Raw genomic sequence first — 18,282 nt, 5'->3', positions numbered from 1 at the left:
TTTACTGTTGTCGCTACACACGCTGGCAGATGATGTTCACCGGGCATTCGCCATACCCACGCCCAGCCATCGGTTCGCCACATTGTGTACCGTGATTCGTCACTCCACATAACGTTTTTCCAATGTTTACGCTCATTACACCAAGCAAGGCGTCGTTTGGCATTTACTGGCGTGATGTGTGGCTTATGAGCAGCCGCTCGACCATGAAATCCAAGTTTTCTCACCTCCCACCTAAGTGTCATTGTACTTGCAGTGGATCCTGATGCAGTTTGGAATTCCTGTGTGATGGTCTGGATAGATGTCTGCCTATTACAGATTACGACCATCCTCAGTTTAACAGACGAGGTCGGCCTGTACGCTTTTGTGCTGTACGTGTCCCTTCAAGTTTCCACTTCACTATCATATCGGAAACAGTGGACCTAGGGATGTTTAGGAGTGTGGAAATCCCGCGCACAGACGTGTGACATAAGTGACAACCAGTCACCTGACCACGTTCGAAGTCCGTGAGTTCCGCGGAGCGCCCCATTCCGCTCTCTCATGATGTCTAATGACTACTGAGGTCGCTGATATGGAGTACCTGGAAGTAGGTGGCGGCACAATGCACCTAATATGAAAAACGTATGTTTTTGGGGATGTCTGGATACTTCTGATCAAATAGTGTATATTTGTAAAGGTTTTTTTCTGGCCTTAATTGTGGTCCAAGCTATTTCCGAGTACAGTCTTTATTTTTCAAAGCAACGATTCTCTTTGAGATAGATAGATAGCTGCAAACATCCTCAGATTACTATGTCCCTCAGATTACTATGTCGAAAGTTGCTGGCGAAGAACGATTTTTGAGAGCGCTGGCAGATGCCGAGACGGACACAGGTAGGACGTCTGAATGTGCAGCTGATTTTCCGCATTTGTTTTCTGGTTTGCCAAATCTTTCAGACATTGTCCTGTGTAGTTGGTTGTGTTGGTAAGTGTATCAGGAGAAGCTCAAATGCTTACTAACTGATGGATGCTGGGTACGCAACAACACATTACTAGATCTAAGCTACGACTGAAAACGTATGTATTGCACCCTTGCAAATTTGAATTATTAATAAATGCTACGTACTTAACGAAAGATGATGTAATTTGACGGGCATTTCGGAGTGATATTCTAAATATAACACTGTTTACTAATAAGAGAATTTCTTAAAAACTCTACAAAATTGGTAAAAATCACTCAAAGAAGTGTAAACGTTGGCTTGATATTTTGTTGCTGATGGTGATGAAGATGGACCATTCGAGTAATTGCATGACTTGTCAAATGTGAAACTACTTTTTAGAAAGCAAAGTAATTTGTTAATAAAAACCGAAAATGCACCTTATCCTCTCATTACAAAGTGTATTAAAATCTCCATCATTGCTCTGAGAGCAAAGTTAATTATTTTTATCAGTTTCTGCGCATTCCACTTCGTTTTCAACATCTGCAATTTCTTAATTTTGTAGTAAAATAATACTTTTTTCCTAACAATCTGCTGTTATTACAGTGTGGAGTTGGAAAGTAAGATTGTATTTTGTTAAATGCATTCATGAAGTGGAAGTAAAATACGCAGACATTTTAGTTGCTAAAATGTCCATAGCATTCGTATAACACAACAGCACAATCCTTTTCCTACCAGAGATACTAGGGAATAACTGCTATTGCCGTTGCAGCCGGGCACGCCGAACTCCAGAGTAACGCTGAAGTTGGCAACACTGCCTGCTGCCGGCGAAGCCTCCGTAACCGTCCAACAACTCGTGGGTCCCACAGACGTCCTCGGCAAGTGAGTACTCCGCAGTATTGTTCTACTTTCCAGTTATATCTCGCAGCTTTGAGGAATCAGTTTCGTCAGCACAATTTACAATGAAGTGACAAAAGTCATGGTATACCTCCCAATATCAGTCGGACCTCCTTCGACCCGGCGTAGTGCAGCCACTCGACGTGGCAGGGACACAAGTCGTTGAAAGTACCCTGCAGAAATAATGAACCATGTTGCCTCTACAGCAGTCCATAGCTGCGAAAGTGTTTCCGGTGTAGGGTGCTGTTCACGAACTGACCTCTAGATTATGACCCATAAATGTTATATGGGATTCATGTCAGACGATCTGGGTGGCCAAATCATTCTCTCGAACTGTCCAATCGCGAATAACTGGGGCCCGGTGACATGACGTAGTGTCATCCTAAAAATTCTCTCATTGTTTGGGCACATAAAGTCCGCGAGTGACTGCAAATATTCTCCAAGTAGCCGAACACAACCAAGACCCAGCCCACAAGACTACGGAACCACCACACGCTTGCACAGTGCCTTGTTGACAACTTGTGTCCCTGGCTTTGTGGGGTCTGCGCCGTACTCGAACCCTACTGTGAGCTCGTACCGACTGAAATCGGGACTCGTCTGACCAGACCACGGTTTTCCAGACGCCCAGAGACCAACCAACATGATCACGAGTCCAGGAAAGGCGCTGCAGGCGATGTCGTGCTGTTAGCGGAGGCACTTGTTCCGGTCGTCTGCTGCCGTAGCCCATGAACGCCAGATTTCACCTCACTGTCCTAACGGATAAGTTCGTCGTGCTTGTCTGTTAGCACTGAGAACTCTACACAACCGCTGCTCCTCTCGGTCGTTAAGTGAAGGCCATCGGCCACTGCGTTGTCCATGGTGAGAGGTAACCCCTGAAATTTGTTATTCTCGGCACACTCTTGACACTGAGGACGTCGAAATATTGAAATCCCTATCGATTTCCCAAATCGAACGTCCCAAGCGTCTACCTCCAACTACCGTTCGCACTCAAAGTGTGTTAATTCCCGTCGTGAGGCCATAATCACATGAGAAACCTTTCCACATGAACCACCAAAGTGCAAATGGCAGCCTAGCCAATGCACTGCCCTTTTACACCTTGTGTACGCGATACTACCGCCATCGTTACATATGCATATCGCCATCCCATGACTTCTGTCACCTCTGTTTATCTCGGAAACAAGTCGAAGTAATTCTAATGTAGCCTGCCTGAGTGGCCGAGCGGTTCTAGGCGCCACGGTGCGGAACCGCGCGACCGCTGCGATCGCAGGTTGGAATCCTGCCTCGGGCATGGATGTGTGTGATGTCCTTAGCTTAGTTAGGTTTAAGTAGTTCTAAGTTCTAGGGGACTGATGACCTCAGATGTTAAGTCCCATAGTGCTTGGAGCCATTTGAACCATTTTAATTCTAATGTAGAAAATAATAAGAAACTATACACATGGTTTCAGCCTGAATTTCATATTTTCCATTAGCCGCTAAAATATTTCAGCCTGTGTTTCATTTTTTCCATTAGCCACTAAAAAATTGCGGCGTTTCATATGATTTGCCATCCAGCCTGTTACAGTATTTGTACTTCTCGAGCAGCAATAAAGCCTTTGATACTGTACTGCATTCCAGTCTCCCACCCACTCTTTACACACAGACACTTACTTTAACTGTGTGTGTTGTTCCCTTGTTTCTATCCGACCGTCCCTGTCACGTCATCCTCAGCACACCAACCGCCTAATGTCCATTGCAGCCCCAGGTGTCCGTTGTGGTTTTATCCCCAACACACTCGATATGCCAATACCAGAGACGCCTTTCTCCCGCTCAACTCCTTCCGAAAGCCAATGACACGGAGTTTCTTTCCCTACAGGATTGCTAAATTTCTCTTCGGTTACACCTCAAAATGAGGTACATCGCCGATTGTACTCCCGAATTACGGAATGAAACATAGCACCAACTGATTCTAGTTCATTTTCATCCTACTGTTCAACAGTTCTCCAACGTTTGGTAGTCTCTGGTGCTTGTCATATTCCGCCTTCCACGATTTGATAGCTGTTCTTACTTTTAATCCACGGCAAAACCGCTCACTGTCACCTCAGTCGTTTCAACTTCACCCAACGAGGATGACGTATTCTAACTGTTGGTGACTTGTGGAGAGCCATCTGCACCGGATGAACTGCCTGTGAGATTCTACAGATTTTATGCAAAGGAATTTGATTCCTTTCTAGCAGTAGTCTACCGTAGATCGATACAACAACGAAGGTAACATTCTTTATTTCATTTTTTTAAAACTTGCTTTATTTGTCACCACGAGGTAACACATTATGCCACATATTGCAAAACTTTCACTAGTGGTGCCGGCGGAGGTTCGAGTCCTCCCTCAGGCATGGGTGTGTCTGTTTGTCCTTAGGATAATTTAGGTTAAGTAGTGTGTAAGCTTAGGGACTGATAACCTTAGCAGTTTAGTCCCATAAGATTTCATACACACACACACACACACACACACACACACACACACACACTCTCTCTCTCTCTCTCTCACACACACACACACACACACACATATATATATATATATATATATATATATATATATATATATATATATATATAAGGGCAGTTCAATAAGTAATGCAACACATTTTTTTTCTCGGCCAATTTTGGTTGAAAAAACCGGAAATTTCTTGTGGAATATTTTCAAACATTCCCGCTTCGTCTCGTATAGTTTCATTGACTTCCGACATGTGGCAGCGCTGTACGGAGCTGTTAAAATGGCGTCTGTAACGGATGTGCGTTGCAAACAATGGGCAGTGATCGAGTTTCTTTTGGCGGAAAACCAGGGCATCTCAGATATTCATAGGCGCTTGCAGAACGTCTACGGTGATCTGGCAGTGGACAAAAGCACGGTGAGTCGTTGGGCAAAGCGTGTGTCATCATCGCCGCAAGGTCAAGCAAGACTGTCTGATCTCCCGCGTGCGGGCCGGCCGTGCACAGCTGTGACTCCTGCAATGGCGGAGCATGCGAACACACTCGTTCGAGATGATCGACGGATCACCATCAAACAACTCAGTGCTCAACTTGACATCTCTGTTGGTAGTGCTGTCACAATTGTTCACCAGTTGGGATATTCAAAGGTTTGTTCCCGCTGGGTCCCTCGTTGTCTAACCGAACACCATAAAGAGCAAAGGAGAACCATCTGTGCGGAATTGCTTGCTCCTCATGTGGCTGAGGGTGACAATTTCTTGTCAAAGATTGTTACAGGCGATGAAACATGAGTTCATCACTTCGAACCTGAAACAAAACGGCAATCAATGGAGTGGCGCCAAACCCACTCCCCCACCAAGAACAAGTTTAAAGCCATACCCTCAGCCGGTAAAGTCATGGCTACAGTCTTCTGGGACGCTGAAGGGGTTATTCTGTTCGATGTCCTTCCCCATGGTCAAACGATCAACTCTGAAGTGTATTGTGCTACTCTTCAGAAATTGAAGAAACGACTTCAGCGTGTTTGTAGGCACAAAAATCTGAACGAACTTCTCCTTCTTCATGACAACGCAAGACCTCATACAAGTCTTCGCACCCGAGAGGAGCTCACAAAACTTCAGTCGACTGTTCTTGCTCATGCACCCTACAGCCCCGATCTCGCACCGTCGGATTTCCATATGTTTGGCCCAATGAAGGACGCAATCCGTGGGAGGCACTACGCGGATGATGAAGAAGTTATTGATGCAGTACGACGTTGGCTCCGACATCGACCAGTGGAATGGTACCGTGCAGGCATACAGGCCCTCATTTCAAGGTGGCGTAAGGCCGTAGCATTGAATGGAGATGACGTCGAAAAATAGTGTTGTGTAGCTAAAAGATTGGGGAATAACCTGGTGTATTTCAATGCTGAATAAAACAACCCCTGTCTCAGAAAAAAAATGTGTTGCATTACTTATTGAACTGCCCTCGTATATATATATATATATATATATATATATATATATATATATATATATATATATAAACTGCATCTTAACCAGAATATAACTAATTACGGTATTAATAGTCTATCATTCATATACACTGAAGAGCCAAAGAAGCTGATATACCTGCCTAATATCGTGCAGGCCCCCCGCGAGCACGCAAAAGTGCAGCAACACGACATGGCATGGACTCGACTAATGTCTAAAGTAGTGCTGGAAGGAACTGACACTATGAATCCTGCGGGGCTGTCCATGAATTCCTAAGAGTACCAGGGGTTGCACATCTCTTCTGAACACCACGTTGCAAGGCATCCCACATATGCTCAATAGTGTTCGTGTCTGGGGAGTTTGGTGGCCAGCAGAAGTGTTTAAACTGAGAAGAGTGTTCTTAGAGCCACTGTGTAGCAATTCTGGGCGTGTGGGGTGTCGCATAGTCCTGCTGGAATTGCTCAAATCCGTCGGAATGCACGATGGACATCAATGGATGCAGATGACCAGACAGGATGCGTCACCTGTCACCTGCCAGAGTCGTATCTAGACGTATCAGGGGTCCCATATCACTCCAGCTGCACACGCCGCACACCATTATAGAGCCTCCACCAGCTTGAACAGTCCCCTGCTGAAATGTAGGGCCCACGGATTCATGAGATTATCTCCATACACGTACTCGTCCATCCGCTCGATACAATTTGAAATGTGACTCGTCCGACCAGGCAACATGTTTCCAGTCAACAGTCCAATGTCGATATTGACGGGCCCAGGCGAGGCGTATAGCCTTCTGTCGTGCAGCCATCAAGCCTCCGAAAGCCATGGTTCGGACGCTGACACTTATTGATGGCCCAACATTGAAATCTGAAGCAATTTGTGGAAGGGTTGCACTTCTGTCACATTGAGAGATTGTCTTCAATGTTCGTTGATTCCGTTCTTGCAGGACCTTTTTCCGGCCGCTGCGATGTCGGAGACTTGATATTTTACCGTATTCCTGATATTCACGGTACACTCGTGAAATGGCCGTACGTGAAAATCCCCACTTCATCGCTGTCTCGGAGATGCTGTGTCCCATCGCTCATGAACCGATTGTAACACCACGTTCTGCCTGTTTACATATCCGAATACGCACGCCTATACCAGTTTCTTTGGCGTTACTGTTTATTAATAATATTGTCTCTATGAATAATCATAATCGTCTCATGGGACGTAAAGGCTTCAGGCTCCTCGTTGCACTGACCGTCGCCCAGGCGAAGATTCAATCGGGTGAAGGAGAATCCCTGTGTCACGTGTAGAACGACCGTCAGGTTGTGTGTCAATTGTCCTTCCGAGCTGCAGCTATAAAAATGTTTCCTTCGGGCCGTATTCGAACCGGTGACCTACGAATTTCTGCTTTCAGGACTTCTACATTCCATCTAACTTCTTCAAGTCCTTATTTCGAGTTTTGATTCCTTTCTGAGTCCTTTGTCATTTTCGTGTCACTTGACCAGCGTGTGGGGGATGACATTTCAGGGTTCTGCTGAGGCCTTCACCGCTACAGTAGCGGCCTCGGGGCCCACGAAGTCCCCACTGTACTTCGCCCTTGGCAGCTATCCCCTACTTGTTGCTATCACCCCTACATGCTCCACAACAATAAATTGAGCAGCTACATGTTTCTTATCCTTTACCCGACTTTTGGAAATGGATGTTTAGCATATTTCCAAACTGTACTTTGTGATCTTTTAATGAGAGTGTGTGGGATACTCTTTTTCGATATACGTTTGGAACTCCAATAGGCTGTCATCTCCTTTCTTGTTAGTAATATAATTGACATAATTCCCGAAAAGCCACATTATGGCATTTTTTTTCATGTAGGTAAAAGCTCCCTGATCTGGAACCAACAAGTCGGAGATTTCTACGTACACTCATGCTGATAAATTAAGGATAATTGCAGAATATGGTGCCACAAAACGTGGCACTACACAAAACTGGCGCTAGTGGCATACGCAAATAGGGAACACACACGACACAGATCTGTAAGTCAACGGTATTTGTGATAAGTTGACAAAACCATCCCGAGACACATGTCCTACAAAACGCCACTGTTTGCTGCGCATATACCCCGACATCGATTTGGGATATGATCACCGTGCACACGTACACAGGCCGCACAACGGGTTGGCATACTGTGGATCAGGTGATCGAGCAGCTTTTGGGGTACAGCCTCCCATTCTTGCACCAGTACCTGTCGGAGCTCCTGAACTGTCCTTGGGATTTGAAGAAGTGCAGCGATACGTCGACCGAGAGCATCCCAGACGTGCTCGATGGGGTTTAGGTCTGGACAACAGGCAGGTCACTTCATTCGCCTGATATCTTCTGTTTCAAGATACTCCTTCACGATGGGTAGCTCGGTGGGGCCATGTGTTATCATCCATCAGGAGCAAGGTGGGACCCACTGCACCCCTGAAAAGGCGGAAATGCTGTTGCAAAATGACGTCCCGATGTACCTGACCTGTTACAGTTCCTCTGTCAAAGATATGCAGGGTTGTACGTGCACCAATCATAATCCCACCCCACACCATCAAACCACGACCTCCATACAGGTCCCTTTCAAGGGCAATATAGGTTCCTGTTTCACACCAGGTGAAAACCCGGCGAGAATCACTGTTCAGACTAAACCTGGACTCGTTCGTGACATAAACTGGGACCACTGTTCCAATGAACATCTACTGTGTTCTTGACACCAGGCTTTACCGGCTCTCCTGTGACCAGGGGTTAGTGGAATGCACCTTGTAGGTCTCCGGGCGAATAAACCACGTCTGTTCAGTCGTCTGTAGACTGTGTGTCTGGAGAGAACTGTTCCAGTGGCTGCGTTAAGGTCCCGAGGAAGGCTACCTGCAGTACTCTGTGGCCGTCTGTTGGCACTGATGGTGAGATACCGGTCTCCTTGTGGTGTTGTACACTGTGGACGTCCCGTACGGTAGCGCCTGGACACGTTTCCTGTCTGCTGGAATCGTTGCCATAATCTTTAGATCACACTTTGTGACACACGGAGGGCCTGTGCTACGACCTGCTGCGTTTGACCAGCCTCCATTCGCCCTAGTATTCCACCCCTCGTAACGTCATCAATATGTGTTCTCTGAGCCATTTTAAGCATACAGTCACCATTAGCACGTCTGAAAACGTCTGCACACCTACTCGCTGCACCGTACTCTGACATGCACCAACACACCTCTGCGTATGTTGACTGCTGCCAGCGCAACCGCTCGTCAAATGCACCGAATGGTCATACCCCGAGGTGATTTAAATCCGCAAACCGCCCACCAGAGCGTTGTTTCACCTTGTATCAGCATTATCCTTAATTTATGAGCATGAGTGTATTTACTATGAGTTCGTTTCAGTAAACCTAATTTTCTTTTGATGTTCTTCCATGTACCTAAATAGCGACCACATGTAAATATGTGTGAGAGCGTGTCAACAAGATGGAATTTTTGACACAGTTTTGTGTCGCATAAACGAATAGCATAAAGTCTCTCATTTGTGCTTTATACTGACAACTCTGTACCAGGAGTCCTTCACTTCACTTGATAAAACATTTGTGGTGAGATTTTTCCATTCTGTCTTCCAATTCTTATCTGAAGACTTTCTGTTCAATTTTGCTGCGTTTCGTCTGCTGCGTTGTCATTGTTACGATCGAACGGTTGTTCGCATCTGATTGTTTTCTGCGATTGAATCTGATATAGCTGAATTCTTTGTATAATTGTCGTGCATGTTTTACTTTAGGACTGATCGTTGCGACATCCGTCGGCGGATCGAGGCTCTTGGGCTCTGTCGTTTTCAGCAGTGCAGCAGTGACGGTGTCGGTTTTCAGTGCTTTCTAAATTTCTCTTTAAATACAAACTGTTGTTATTTTGTAAACAGTGTTAAAGCACTAGATGCGACGCAGAATAGTTGTTCTTGCCATATATAACCAAATATTTGTCCGTGCCCGGTAGCTGAGTGGTCAGCGCGACAGAATGTCAGTCCTGAGGGCCCGGGTTCGATTCCCAGCTGGGTCGGAGACTTTCTCCGCTCAGGGACTGGGTGTTGTGTTGACCTAATCATCATCATTTCACCCCATCGAGGCTCAAGACGCCGAACTGGCATCAAATCGAAAGACTTGCACCCGGCGAACGGTCTACCCGACGGGAGCCTAGTCACACGACATTTACATTTTACCAGATACTTCAGTCAGAACTGACTTAGCTATCCATTTAGGGATTGGCAAACATTGTCGTAAATAAATCTCTTTTGCCAGAATAGTTATATTAACAAGTTGAACCTTCTGCAAGACGCTCAGGTCTCTTGTGGCGGATTTAATATGGCTTTCATTTTAAGAGGGCACTTATGGAAGACGATGCCTAGGGATGTGTGTTGCTCGGCGTTTTTGCCTAGTCTAGTTTCATGTGTGCAATACCTCTCAAGTTTAGCAAGGAACTGAGGCCTGAGGCCTGCCTGTACTGGTCCAGTGCAGTTTTCAAAACACATCTTCTCTGCTCCTGATTAACACACCTAAGTCGTTAGCATAGGCGGCTGTTACTTTTGAGTACCTGTAACGGTGATATCTTCCTAGTCACTGTGTAACTTCCTTAACAATGGATCTAAGGCTACCACAAAAAGCAACGTCGATAGCGGGCCTCCTTGTGAAACACCTCTTTGAATGTCGATTTGTTTTGTGCATTGGCCATTTATAACTATTTTCGCCGAAATCCCCATTACCTGCCGGAATCTGTTTGAAAACCCAATTTTAGACAATGTCCTGATTAGGTATGCATGATTCACTCGGGCAAACGCTTTTGCGAAACCAATAGATATTAGGGCTCCTTTTAAGTCGATCGAGGAGAAAATGGCGATAATATCTCTGTGCTCACTTACGGTTGTAATGATACTGCTGCCAGGTAGGCAGGTTTGGTTTCTGCATATTATCCGCTTCAAAACGTTCCTTACACATGATACGATGGCACGGGCTATCAGCTTGTAGTCGATATTCAGCAGGCATATTGGGCTTGTTTTATTGATATATTTGGTACCGTTCCCTTTATGAATAAGGATTGTAAGCCTTTCTTTAATCATCTGCCTCGAGATGACGGGCGTTAGTGTTGTCTTCATCATTTCATCATCACTCATGAAAGTGGTGAGATTGGACTGAGCAAAGGTTGGGAATTTATACGGGCGCTGATAACTGCGCAATTGAGGGCCCCACAAACCAAACATCATCATCATCCTTTCTTTAAAGTCTTTGGGAACTGGCTCTCGATTTAATACTTCATTTACGATATCTGTGAATTTTCCTCCGATAATGTGCCACAGTTCGCGTGACCGCTACGGTCGCAGGTTCGAATCCTGCCTCGGGCATGGATGTGTGTGGTGTCCTTAGGTTAGTTAGGTTTGATTAGTTCTAAGTTCTAGGCGACTGATGACCTCAGAAGTTAAGTCGCATAGTACTCAGAGCCATTTGAACCATTTTGTGCCACAGTTTTCTAGAAAATTCAACAGGCAAACCGTCGGGAGTAGGTGTTTTTTTCGAAGCCGTAGCAATTACTTTGTCCAGTAGATCTTTACTTGCGAAGCGTGTCGCAAGATCCGTGTTTTCTTCTTAATCCCTTCAAACATTTCATCTACAGGGTGCTCATTCTAAGCAGTTTCACTGTGTAGTTCGTAGAAGAAGCGGTGCACCCCACTGATTATGTAATTTTGCTCCTCCTGCAACACATTGTCTCCAAAGATCATTTTGTCGATGAAGAAATTCAGCCTATTCCGCGCGAGCTTCAGCAGGTGATATAACGAGGCAGTGTCTTCTTGAAGGGTCGTCCTGGGCTTAGATCGTATTGTGAGACCTTCTAGCTGTTTTCGTTTTAAAGCTATCAGTTTCGCTTTGATCTTTTTAATTTCCGTGTAGTGCACAGTGGAATCCGAAGGTTGATCGTAGAACTTCCTGACACACGTATAGTAAAGTTCTGTCGTGTTTTTAGTTAACGGAGCTCTCTCTCTTTCTCATACTTAGTACCTACAGACCTTAACTTCTTCTTTGCGCACGATGTTCACCAGGAAATATCAGAGTTTTACCTAGGACGGCACTGAGACACGCACCCCAAATCATTCGTATGGATTCTTCTAACTCGTTGTCGTCGAGTATACTCGCATTCAGCTTCCAATGACTAAGTCGCCAGTATGTTTTCTGTTTGCTCAGTTTAAGACAATATTTTACTACACAGTAATCTGTGGAACTAGTTGGGATTATTGCAGGAGAAGAAAAAACTTCGTTCCAGATTACGTGTTAATTATATTCTGTCCAGTCGGGTTGCTGACACGTTGGTGAGAAACGTAAACTTGACAGTAGATGGATATATGAGTTCCCAAACATCCTTCGTTTGTAAGTTTTTGACCAAATCAGAGAGTTCGCGAGAAAAATTGAAGTTTGGTGTCTTCTCCTTGTCACTAAGTACACAGTTCCAGTCGCCACCTGTTATCATGTGGTTGGCGTCATCATTCAGGAGGTACAAAATCTTATGATTAAAGAACACGGCCAGCACCTGTTTAGAATTATTACCGGATGGAGCATAAATATTAATAAATGTTAAATCTGACAACTTATCCGTCTCCCTGATTCTACATTTTTACATTTGCAACAGGTGTGCTTTCTCTAACTAAAAAGGCTGTCCCGCTTATGGCTGTCTTAAGATTTACTTCTTGCAACCTTGCCACATGCGTGTCTGATTCATGCAGAACTCCTTCAAAGCACTAACTTTCACCGGAGATTGATTCAGATGGCTCTGAGCACTATGGCACTTAACATCTATGGTCGTCAGTCCCCTAGAACTTAGAACTACTTAAACCTAACTAACCTAAGGACATCACACAACACCAAGTCATCACGAGGCAGAGAAAATCCCTGACCCCGCTGGGAATCGAACCCGGGAACCCGGGCGTGGGAAGCGAGAACGCTACCGCACGACCACGAGCTGCGGACAGGAGATTGATTCTATTGATGTTTAAGGTTGTTATACTATACGTCTGATCAATGATTGTAGAGGATGAAGGGAATAAATTATGTTAGTAATCAACCTCTTTGATTCAAATTACAATGAGTACATCATGGTGACACAGCAGAGTGAACGCTGAACTGACATTCGCGCAACAGAGTCAGTCAGACAGAGGACGATTCTTTCCTGAAGTAGCTTCGGATGCCGCGCCTTCTACGCCTACAAGGTCTGACGGCACTTATGTAATCGCCGTCGCATGCACCGGAACGTCCTCTCCTTCAATATCATTTGCCCAGTCCATGTTATGATACACTTCGTCACTTTTACATATCCTCGTTAACTGTTTTGCTAGTATCACGGTTTTGGTGATTGCCCTGTCGTTTCTTCGTCCTTCCGCACAAGTATCAGCACCAGAAAAACCGCCGTGTTTTTATTCTTGCCACAATCACCTGCGTTCTGTCTCTTTTTTTTTTTTCTCTGTGACAGTTTCTCTCTAGTTTTAGGAGCCAACGCTTCTGGCTTGGAATGAGCTATGCGTCTTTTGTTCTTATGTTTCAAACTCGATTTGGAATTGTCAGACAACGCAGATTCAGTTCCTGCGCTTGCTGCTGTGTCCATGAGACGTTTCTGTAAATTTGGGTCGCTAGGGTTGACAATGAGTGCAGTTACGACACACTCCGTACTCGTTGATGTAGGCGGCTCCTAACTGTCTTTCGGCACAGGCAGTTGAGTTACTGTTTGCAGTACGGATGGAACGGGTGTCGCATCTGTGACAGACGTCTCTACTGGCATCGTCTGGTCAACTAATGCAGCGGACGAAGACCTACACTACTGGCCATTAAAATTGCTACACCAAGAAGAATTGCAGATGATAAACGGGTATTCATTGGACAAATATATTATACTAGAACTGCCATGTGATTACATTTTCACGCAATTTGGGTGCATAGATCCTGAGAAATCAGTACCCAGAACAACCACCTCTGGCCGTAATAACGGCCTTGATACGCCTTGGCATTGGGTCAAACAGAGCTTGGATGACGTGTACAGGTGCACCTGCCCATGCAGCTTGAACACGATACCACAATTCATCAAGAGTAGTGACTGGCATATTGTGAGGAGCCAGTTGCTCGGCCACGATTGACCAGACGTTAGCAATTGGTGAGAGATCTGGAGAATGTGCTGGCCAGGGCAGCATGCGGTCGTGCATTATCCTGCTGTAATGTAGGGTTTCGCAGGGATCGAATGAATGGTAGAGCCACGGGTCGTAACACATGTGAAGTGTAGCGTCCACTGTTCAAAGTGCGGTCGATGCGAACAAGAGGTGACCGAGACTTGTAACCAATGGCACCCCACACTATCACGTCGGGTGATACGCCAGTGTGGCGATGACGAATACACGCTTCCAGTTTGCGTTCACCGCTATGTCGCCAAACATGCGACCACCATGATGCTGTAAACAGAACATGCATTCATCCGAAAAAAAAGGCGTTTTGCCATTCGTGCACCCAGGTTCGTCGTTGGGTACACCATCGCAGGCCCTCCCGTCTGTGATGCAGCGTCAAGGGTAACCGCAGCCATGTCTCCGAGCTGATAGTCCATGCTGCTGCAAACGTCGTCGAACTGTTCGTGCAGATAGTTGTTGTCTTGCAAACGTCCCCATCTGTTGACTCGGGGATCGAGACGTGGCTGCACGATCCACTACAGCCATGCGGTTAAGATGCCTGCCATCTCGACTGCTAGTGATATGAAGCCGTGGGGATCCAGCACGGCGATCCGTATTACCCTCCTGAACCCACCGATTCCATATTCTGCTAACAGTCATTGGATCTCGATCAACGCGAGCAGCAATGTCGCGATACGATAAACCGCAATCGCGTTAGGTTACAATCCGACCTTTATCAAAGTCGGAAAAGTGATGGTACCCATTTCTCCTCCTTACACGAGGCATCACAACAACGTTTCACCAGGCAACGCCGGTCAACTGCTGTTTGTGTATGAGAAATCGGTTGGAAACTTTCCTCATGCCAGCACGTTGTAGGTGTCGCCACCGGCGCCAACCTTGTGTGAATGCTCTGAAAAGCTAATCATTTGCATATCACAGCTTCTTCTTCCTGTCGGTTAAATTTCGCGTCTGCAGCACGTCATCTCCGTGATGGCCAGTAGTGTATCTGCAGTCTTGTGTTGGGTGGTGGCAGGTGCCGTCCGGTCTACTTGCTGTGTCTGTTCCACGGGAGGGCTGTCTCGCGCGAAGGTCGTTCGAGTCGTGCCCACGGCCGCGGATCCGGGGCACGTTTACTGCCGGGGCGGGGCGGCTGGGTGAGCAGCGTCGTCGCCGGGAGGCAGCTGGGCACTCGGCCCGTACGTGGCCCGGAGAGTCGCAAGTGGCGCACGTTCTTGGCTGTCCATCGTACATGACACGTGCTCTATAGCCTGACACAGTGGTGAATCACGCCATGTGTTTTACCAAATCAGGCTAATAGGGATCGACGTGCTGGATCCCAACGGCTTCGTATCACTAGCAGTCGAGATGGCAGGCATGTGTAAATGGGGATACCGAGACGGGACGGACACATGCCAGTGCGGACAGACCCAAACAATGGACCACCTCCTGGAGTGCAGCAACATGGGGGAAGTGTGCAGGAAAGAAGATCCGGCAAACGCTACGACTGTGGCAGTTAAATGCGCCGAATTTTGGCGGGACGTGATATGATATATATACTATGTTTGTCTTTATATTGTAATGTGACTCCCCGTTTTGTGTTTGATTTATTTATACATATGTGTATTGTATTTGTATTTGTGTGTATATGTAATATGAGGGTTGTCTATGGCTTGGACACGATTAAATATTAAATAAATAAGCTGGAGAACGCCGTTCAAGGAAACGATTTATTCACACACAGTCAGCACGGATTCAGAAAATATCGTTTTTGCGGTATACATTTAGCTCTTTATACTCATGAAGTAATGAGTGCTATCGACAGGGGATGTCAAATTTATTCCATATTTTTAGATTTCCAGAAGGCTTTCGACACCGTGCCTCACTAGCGTGCTCTAACCAAACTGCGTGCCTACCGAGTATCGCCTCAGTTGTCCGACTGGGTTCGTGATTTCCCGTCAGGAAGGCCACAGTTCGTATTAATAGACGGAAACTCATTGACTAAGAAGTAATATTCGGCGTCCCGCAAGCAAGTGTTACAGGCCCTCTATTGTTCCTGATTTATATTTACAACATAGGAGACAATCTGAGTACCCGTCTTGGATTGTTTGCAGATGATGCTGTTATTTACCGTCTTGTAAAGTCATCAGATAACCAAAACAAATTACAGAATGATTTAGATAAGATGTCTGTATGATGCGAAGAGTGGCAACTGACCGTGAATAAAGAAAAGTGTAAAGTTATTCACGTGAGTACTAAAAGAAACCCGCTAAATTTCGATTACGCGACAAGTCACACAAATCTGAAGGCTGTAAATTCAACTAAATACTTAGGGATTACAATTACAAGTAACCTAAACTGGAACGATCACGTGGATAATCTTGTGGGTAGAGCAAACCAAAGACTGCGATTCATTGGCAGACCACCTAGAAAGTGCAACAGATGTACTAGAGAGACTGCTTACACCACTATTGTCCGCTCTATTCTGGAGTATTGCTGTGCGGTGTGGGATACGCATCAGGTGGGACTGACGGATGACATACAAAAAGTTCAGAGAAGGGCGGCTCGTTTTGTATTATCGCGAAATAAGGGGAGTTGGGGCACAGACTTGATACGTGAATTGGAGTGGCAATCATTAAAACAAAGGCGTTTTTGTTGCGACGGGGTCTTCTCATGAAATCTCAATCACCAGTATTGATCAGCCGAGTTGTCTAAGGCGCTGCAGTCATGGACTGTGCGGCTGGTCCCGGCGGAGGTTCGAGTCCTCCCTCGGGCATGAGTGTGTGTGATTGTCATTAGGATAATTTAGGTTAAGTAGTGTGTAAGCTTAGGGACTGATGACCTTAGCAGTTAAGTCCCATAAGATTTCACACACAATCACCAGTTTTTCGTCTGATTGCGAAAACATTCTTTTGGCACTCACCTACACAGGGAGAAATGATTGTCACGGTAAAATAAGAGAAATCAGGGCTCGCACGGAAAAATTAAAGTGCTTGTTTTTCCCGCTTGCCGTTAGAGAGTGGAACGGTAGAGAGACAGCTTGAAGGTGGTTCATTGAACCCTCTGCTCGGCACTTTATTGTGAACAGCAGAGTAATCACGTAGATGTAGATGGAGATGCAAACGAAAACGGCTACCCCGCTTCTAGTCAGTTACTGAATATACACGCTCATATTGACTAAGCGGTCGACTATTCTGATCAGGTGGAATATCAAAAGGCAACTCAGACACGCGGGCAGTACGGAAGCCCATTCCTGCATGCGACACTTCTACCTCACTAGTATTCCCATCCGTGTGACTGAATTTTAACGTACCGACACATTTTTCTATAACTCGATTACACCACTCGCTATCTGATAATTTGACGTAAACAACAGCAATAATCTGCGACAGTAGAATTCCAGTTATGTGATGTAAAGGGATTTCTGCCGCTCCAGTGACAAACTTACGAACTTCAAGTGAACTCGGCTTAGGACATTCACGACTGAACGACGACTTGATCGTATCTCTAGGAGAAATAGTATCCATCTTCGAAAATTACACATAAAAAGATCACTCTTCAACCTCCAAAACGGCACTAAACAAGAAAACAAAGTAAATACATTTACAGTACACAGCTACAAACTGCAACAGTAAGGTAAACACGCTTGCCTCGCGAGCGACAGCCACGAAGACGTAGGAAAAGCGAACGGCTGTCTTCAGGCAGCCCCGCTGCCGCCATTACACTGCCGTACTCGCTTACCGACACCGCAACCACACGGCAACACAATTTAAAGATGAACTGATAACTGATTTGTTATATTTTTCAACATTTTTCACGAAATACACGAAAACTGATGGTTGTTGACGTTGCTAACCAGAGATATTTCGCTCTAGCTCCTGGTAACTAAGCTATTTGAAAGAATCGGAGTTCATTCTCCCTGTCAAATAGGGTCATCGAATACATGTTTTGTACTCATGGATTAGGACGTTTTCGGTGATCAAAAATTTCCTGTATGAAAATCAACATACGAGGTGTGTGAGAAGAGAGAGACTGATTTTGTTATCTTTCGAACTTTTTATTTTTTCCAAACAGCAATATTGTCCCCTCCAAAGTAATTCCCTTCGGCAGCTATGAAACGGCAGATTCGTTGTCCCAGTCCAGGTAGCAGCGCTGAGAGGTTTCAACTCATAGGGTCTTTAACATGTCGAGCGTATTCTTTCGATTTTTTCCCCAGAATACTAAAAGGACGCCCTTTTAAGACATTTATCAGTTTCAGGAAAAGAGAAAAGTCATAAGGGCTCAGATCAGGTGAATAGGGGGCTCTGGAGCAATAGGGACGCCTTTTGAAGTCAAAAATTCGGTGATGAAATTGGCCGTGTGACATGTGGCGTTGT

At 45.6% G+C, this 18,282-nt stretch overlaps 1 protein-coding gene across 1 annotated transcript in view; it reads left to right on the top strand.

Moving 5' to 3' along the window:
- LOC126484123 (venom dipeptidyl peptidase 4-like) overlaps nt 1–18,282 on the top strand; it is a 411,056-nt gene that overhangs the window by 274,420 nt on the left and 118,354 nt on the right. Inside the window, exon 8 of the mRNA XM_050107505.1 lies at nt 1,684–1,793. Coding sequence (XP_049963462.1) covers nt 1,684–1,793 — 110 coding nt within the window. The remainder of the gene's footprint in view (nt 1–1,683; nt 1,794–18,282) is intronic.

Source organism: Schistocerca serialis, chromosome 6 (assembly GCF_023864345.2).
Source record: "Schistocerca serialis cubense isolate TAMUIC-IGC-003099 chromosome 6, iqSchSeri2.2, whole genome shotgun sequence".
NCBI classification, from domain to species: domain Eukaryota; kingdom Metazoa; phylum Arthropoda; class Insecta; order Orthoptera; family Acrididae; genus Schistocerca; species Schistocerca serialis.
This window is presented reverse-complemented; position numbering and strand designations above follow the sequence as displayed.